A 7,500-nucleotide genomic window follows, 5' to 3' on the forward strand; every position below is an offset into this window, starting at 1 on the left:
GATGCTCCCTTTGAAATTGTTTGGTCAATATATGTAGGTTTTTGATGCCCACGGTCCGTAATAGAGATTTGTGTCGTGTCAAAGCCAGTAACTAATTGCAAATCAATAGTAGGATTCATTTATTTTAATCGTGGCTGCTTTTTCTTGAGTACCATGTGGAAGATTCGTCTTCAGACTAAACATGTTATCTTCATTAAATAAAGACTACAACTAATACTACGACGAATCACAAAAAAGCATTTTTCATTTTCACAGATTCTCAAAAGAACATCATAAAATGTAAAATTTGAAATTGATTTTAAGTACCTTAAGTTGCTCTGTCATCCTTGCTAATAGTTACGTATCCCATATCCTATGATGTTAGCTCCAATGAATGAATGCATCGAAGGTTGAACTGCTGTTTTCTTCTGTGCTTGGTAAATGCAAGTGCAAGATAAATGAAAAGGGTAATTTTGTGTCATCTGTATAAAAGCAGTGCAATTTTTACCTGACATTACCAATTCAAATGGTTGGGTGAAAGAAACTCTCAGGAGATAACTAAATGCGAGTAGTTGTACAGATGTTGGGAATTGCACAATCAACAGGTCGAAGACAAAAAAATAAATTGGAAACACCTGTGTAAATAAGGGACACCAAGCAATGACTTCCACACAGGTGTGGCCCATGCATTAATTAAGCAAATAACAACCCAGCATGCTTAGCGTCATGCATAAAAATCCTGCACAGGCCTGGATGTCAAACATTATGGTGAGTATGGCTGCAAGAGGAGACCCCACCAATGCCCCCATCCACAGAGCATGTGTGGTCTCCCAATGGTTTGATGAGCATGACACTGATGTAATCCATTTGTCATGGCCTCCTCAGTCACCAGATCTGAACCCAATCGAGCATCTATAGGATATTGTGGAATGACACCTGATACGGTGTTTTCCACCTCCATCAAACAGGTGTGAGTTCATTGACTTTCTCGTGGAAGAATAGTGTGGCATCACTCCGATAGAATTCCAGACGCTGGTCGACTATGCCACGATGCATACAGGCTGTACTGGCCACACTTGGTGGCCCAACGCCTTATTGAGTAACTTCACATTGCTGTTTCCATTTTTTGTTCACCACCTATATGTCAATACTACATTCACAACCTGACCAGACTTATTGGACAGCCAAAAGACCTTGGAGAGGACAGCCCAAAGTGACCAATGCTGATATCATGGTTTGCATGAATGGCGTGTCCAAGTTCCATTTGCGATAAAGAATATTCATCGTCAGGCGAGACTCCAATGGTGCCAAGACAACAGCAAGATGAGAAGTACATATGAAACTTTGAAGCAACGGACCACAATAGATTATACCACATCATGATATCCTGTGTGAAATAATGCTCTTGGAAATAAACTGAAAAAATTGATAAATTTGAAAAATGGAATACAAAATCCCTTCCATCCTGATATGACCGACATTTCTGTCAAGTCACTGATTATGAAGTTTTTTTTTGTTTTTCCTATGGAATTAACAAAGCATTCATGTAAAGTAGAGCATGTCTGAAATCAGCAATGAAAACATTTTAAAAGTACAGCACAGTTCATTAACCAGAATATATTAAAATTTCCTCCTTGCATCCACAAAGAGAATGCCAAATGGAAAGTCAAATGCACCTGGCTGGAATTCAAAAATACTGCTTTGCCAAATAAAATAAGTTGGGCAAAATGAATCGACATTAATAAGATACAAGTGAAATGCACCGATATAATTAAAGGGTTGATTAAAAGTGTTATCTGCAATGAACAGAAATGCCAGCCTCATTTCATCTGTCAGCAAGCACAGTTCCAACGTGAATGAAATCAACGCTCCGCAAGAAGTAATAAAATTGACATGCACAATACAAAATATCCCGAGATTTCCTTCAATTCAAAAACAATGGAGGCATCACCAACTAGAACGGTGCCCAGAAAGGAAATGTTAAGGTCTGGAATTCCGAGCACCAAGTGGTCTTCAGTGAACATGTTTATGAAAACAATTTGGTGGCTGAAATGTCCGACAAATTCATTGCTGGGAAACTAAACTCGTTGGTGGTGCTTTCATTTTAAAATATAGATTTTTCCAACTACCACCAGCTTTTCCACTTGATCTTTACACTGTCCTTTTTTTTCTCAAGCACACATACAGTTGTTAACAAAATAATGTCCCCAACAATTCAAAATGTAACAAAACTGAATGAAGTGGTGCACATTGTGTGCATACAATGGAAAGACATGCAGGTGGGAAAGCAGGCATGCCAAACAGAGTGTACAAGGAGGCATTGGGTGCTTAATCAATGTCAGGGTGACGTGCATGCTTCATGCATCAATTTCCTTGTGATAAATCAGAAAACAGCAGCTCGCTTCCCCTGGATTAGGTGAATGTGCTAGATCTACACATCCGCCTGTCCGATGAAAGGCCAGTGCGCTCGAAAATGAACAGCATCACATTAGTCCGAGTTTACAGAATCCCATACAAAGCAATCCAGTTGCATAAAAATATGACTGACTGTATTCATTTTCAAAAGTTTTGTTAAGCAGAATAATGACATGAAACATGAGATGTCCAAATTTAAAATGATTGTAAAATGCTCGTATCAGCAAGGAGCAAAAGTACGAATCTTCAGCTACCCGATACACGAGCACCATAAATCCAATTATCAAATGAAGAATGTTGAAGAAGTATGCTAAAATTTTGACAAATGGAAACATCTGACGATCTCTGCTCAACACAATAAAGCTTAAAGCATGGGCAAATCAAACACATACGTGTGGGAAGGTGGTTGTGCTTAAGATCTTAGGATCCTCTCCATGCCAAGGTAGGGCAGTGTGCTGTGCTACTACCTTCATGCACTGTGATTCCACAGTTGTCACACTGCACAATCTCATTACTGTCTTCGCTCGTTTCCCCAAGGCACACGGAGCAAATGAACAGCTCCTGCATTTTCTCAGTTGAAGATTTGCCTTCTGAAGTTTTGCTGGACGCAACAGACTCCTGGTGAAATGAATGAGACAATCCATTCAAGCAGCAGGTGAGAATGCAGTATATTGTGCTGTTTGTTTAAAATGATGAATGGGTACTGTTATGTGACAATTCTTCGACCAAAAATAGATATTGAGGTATGCCAGAAAACACGAGTAAAACTGATTGCAAGCATATTCCTGCCTTCGAGTAACAATAAAATCATTTAAAAATTGATATTTTATGCCAACGAACAAATACAAGTCAGAATTATTGAGAAATACCCAGAAAAATGGAAGACATGTGGATTGGTGTTTCTGCATTCAAACTTCTTTTGAACCACTTTGGAAGCAAAATGGATGGCACAGTACACATTTTACTGCATGAAGTAATTTGGACTCTGCTTCTTGTTGCTGCGTTAGATACAAAGGTTGAAGTCATTGATTATAGGCTGTGTGGTGACCACAGATGTCTTGATGGTCCTACGTAATAGGTACTTTGTGTGCACAAAGCGAAAAGCTGGGTGAAGCAATAGATTCACTTGGTCTGTCTGTCTGCATACGTCAGTTTATGATCGAGTGACTACTTAATTTTCATTGAACGTTATATTTTGAACACTGTAGAACACGAATCGGAACATTAAATGGAACATAAACCTGAAGTTTCGCAGTATTTTGGCTCTGAATTTGGCAAATTGTATGGAATCCCGTCCGGCACATGTACATAGAGGAGAAAGGTAATTTATTTACTCTGTCTGCCTGTCTGGCGGTCAAACAAAATTGAAAATCATTACAAACAGGAAACTTAGTGTTTTAAGGATGTCATAAAGGATGCAAACAACAGGATGGTATACACTGGGCACTAAAAGCAAATGTTTGCAATTGTGCAATGAGTTAATTTGTTGTTATCAAACGTGTTGGTGCTGACATTATTCATGTGGGTAGTAATGACTGATCTTATTATGTAGAACAATTGCAATATTTGCACTGAGAGTTAAGCTTTAATTTTTGCATTTAGGAATCATCTCGTAGTAGAAAATGCAGTGTGGGAGAAGGTAAGTTTGCATATTTTGTTGTATGAAGCTCAGTAAAAGATTATACAGTAAACCCTCAAATATCACGGGTTTCGACTGATTGCAGGTAACCTATTGTTCCAATTTAGTTACAGCAGGATTTCATTTTGCCAATTACAGTTTTTTTCAGCTGAGATGTCATCATTTGCGTCTGCATGTACAATTACCTCCCATTACGAGCCTTTTCTTGTTTCTCGCGCACCGTTAATAATGGCGCTCAAACGTAAAACAATGGACAAAATTAGTGTCAAAAGGCAAAGAAAAGTTATGATGTTGGGTGAAAAAAATTGAGTTGTGAGATCAGTTGGCTGAAGGTGAAAGTGCGGCATCTGTGCGCCGCTGTTACGGGATATATGAATTTACTGTGCGGTATATCCATGCAAGTGTTGCCACCAGTACTCCGCAAAGCATAAAAGTGTCATGTATCCCATGATCCTCATATTGAAAGGAGGAAAAAGCCGTTAATATTTAGATCGAGGAACAAATATAGAAAAAAAGTGCCTTTCAGTGGACTGGTGATACGTGATAAATAATTGCGCATTATTACACGTTGTGCACTGTATATAATTGTGCACACCACGATGTGGTGCTGCACGGTACACATTTTCAGAAAACTTAGAACCCCCCCCCCCCCCCGCCTCACACTCCCCGCGTGAGGCCACAGCCACATAGCCTATGTTACCCCAACAACACAAAATTGTATTTTTCCCCCAAGTTGTCAACTTGTGTCAGGGTATGTATGTATATATATATATATATATATATATATATATATATATATATATATATATATATATATATATATATATATATATATTAGGGTGCTTCATAATAGGGGGTAAAAAATAAAAGTATGAATATTCATGCTCCCTGGGTGTGCCTTTGTTCCATTTGACAGCAGAAACATACACACCAAATATGAAGCAGATTGGTGGATGTTTAGGGGTTCCTCAAGTTGGCACAATATTGTTGAACTTTGCCAAACTGGAACTGACAACTTGCCGTCGAATATGCACAATGCAGTACACTTCACAATTAATATGGTTGTTTGATATTTTCAAAAACCACAGCAGTCATAGAGGATTAAAGAATAGTTTTTCCAAGGAGACCGAGATGAGCTTTTTGACATTGCAATGCAAAATGCCCTCTCCATAATGGACATAATTGTGCCACCTTGAGGAACCCCTCAATATCATGGAATTTTGTTCATTTTTGACCTATAAGTTCTTATGGGGTATTGAAACAAAGGCAAAATCAGGGAGCAGCAAAAATCGAGCTTTCATTTTTTTGGAACACCTAATATATATATATATATATATATATATATATATATATATATATATATATATATATATATATATATATATATATATATATATATACATACATATATACATACATATATACATACATATATACATACATACATATATACATATATATATATATATACATACATATATATATATATATATATATATATATATATATATATATATATATATATATATATATACATACATATATATATATATATATATATATATATATATATATATATATATATATACATACATATATATATATATATACATACATATATACATACATATATACATACATATATATATATATATATATACATACATATATACATACATATATATATATATATATACATACATATACATATATATATATACATATATATATATATATATATATATATATATATATATATATATATATATATATATATATATATACATATAGATGTGCATGGCTCACAAAGTGGGTATACTGTGGTATGTTTGTGGGAAATTCCACATAAAACTATTGTGAGGTACTTCGACAAACCATCAATGGTCAGAAATGAAAGTGGACATCTTGGGGAACCTGTAGAAACCGGCAATATCATACTCTCCATTTCCCTGTTTTATTGAATATGAATTAAAGCAACGGAATATGGGTATTGCAACCTTCGAAATGTTACAGTTTGATCGGTAAACTTTCTAATTTACTGCACATTTCTTATGTGACAGTTATTTTGAGTGTGGTGACTCAATGTGAACTTTGGTGTCTCTTTTATGTTTTGATGATGTTCTGTCTCCCTATTCGAGTTTTCTGGCATCTACCCTATCTGATGAGATAATGGATTCGTACATAACGCTTCGTGTCCACTGCATCGAGAAAAATAAGGAGTCCAGTGTTGATAACGTTTATTATGATTTTTATTCCAAATCTCCCTTAATTTCTTGGAAATATGACAGAGTCTAACGGCAGAAAAATATAGATCAAAATTGTGATCAGAAAAATAAAATTTGGACCGCAAATAATCCCGTCTTGATTTTCGAGTCAGTCCCGTTATGTACGAATCATCTCTCGGATGCAAATAACGCTAGCATTAGAAAATCTTGCCGCCTTGCAAACTTCCCCGATTGATGGATATAATAGGCACTTGCAAGCGTGTGAGCACATTTCCATTCGCCGTCGAGCGCAGCGTTTGTCTTCGTGTCGGTGTCTTTGCGAGAGCCGTAACGTACGAATCCAGCGTGAGGACGCCGAGCCGAACGAGGTGACTCGTATTTGTCTGATAATTCTTCAATTCAGTGTCAGGGTATGGATATATATATATATATATATATATATATATATATATATATATATGTATGTATATATATATATATATATATATATATATATATATATATATATATATATATATATATATATATATATATATATATATATATATATGTATGTATATATATATATATCATCTTCTTCTTCTTTCGGCTGCTATTGTTAGGGGTTGCCACAGCGAATCATTCGTATGATCTGCAAAGTGATTTGGCTTAGTTTCTATGCCGGATGCCCTTCCTGACGCAACCCTGGTCACCTCTTACGACACAGGGATATGGTACACCGATTCTAACCGGGGCATACACCGGGCCCAGTACACTGGTACTCACTTCGCCGACCTCGGAAGGATGACAGGCTGAGTCAACCTCCTGGTGTGTATTAATTCAAGTGACCAATGGGGCTAGAACTCAGGACCTTTTGGATCCCAAGCCGCTACCCAAACCACTACGCCAACACCAGGCTCCATATATATATATATATATATATATATACATATACATATACATATAAATATAAATATACATATAGAAAAATAAATATACATATATATATATATATATATATATATACATATATATATATATATATATATATATACATATATATATATATATATATACATATATATATATATATATATATATATATATATACATATACATATACATATAATATACATATATATATATATATATATATATATATATATATACATATACATATACATATACATATACATATACATATACATATATATATATACATATATATATATATATATATATATACACATATACTGAACAAAA

General features: G+C 35.2%; 1 protein-coding gene across 9 annotated transcripts in view; it reads right to left on the minus strand.

Annotated features, from left to right (window-relative positions):
• PHF14 (PHD finger protein 14) overlaps positions 1 to 7,500 on the minus strand; it is a 333,451-nt gene that overhangs the window by 190,946 nt on the left and 135,005 nt on the right. For all 9 annotated transcript variants that reach the window (XM_085873138.1, XM_085873144.1, XM_085873141.1 and 6 more), the window contains one exon: positions 2,862 to 3,012. In XM_085873138.1, the coding sequence (XP_085729264.1) occupies positions 2,862 to 3,012 (151 nt within the window). The remainder of the gene's footprint in view (positions 1 to 2,861; positions 3,013 to 7,500) is intronic.

Source organism: Eptatretus burgeri, chromosome 3 (assembly GCF_056783735.1).
Source record: "Eptatretus burgeri isolate ZD-2024b chromosome 3, Ebu_testis_v1, whole genome shotgun sequence".
NCBI classification, from domain to species: Eukaryota; Metazoa; Chordata; class Myxini; order Myxiniformes; family Myxinidae; genus Eptatretus; species Eptatretus burgeri.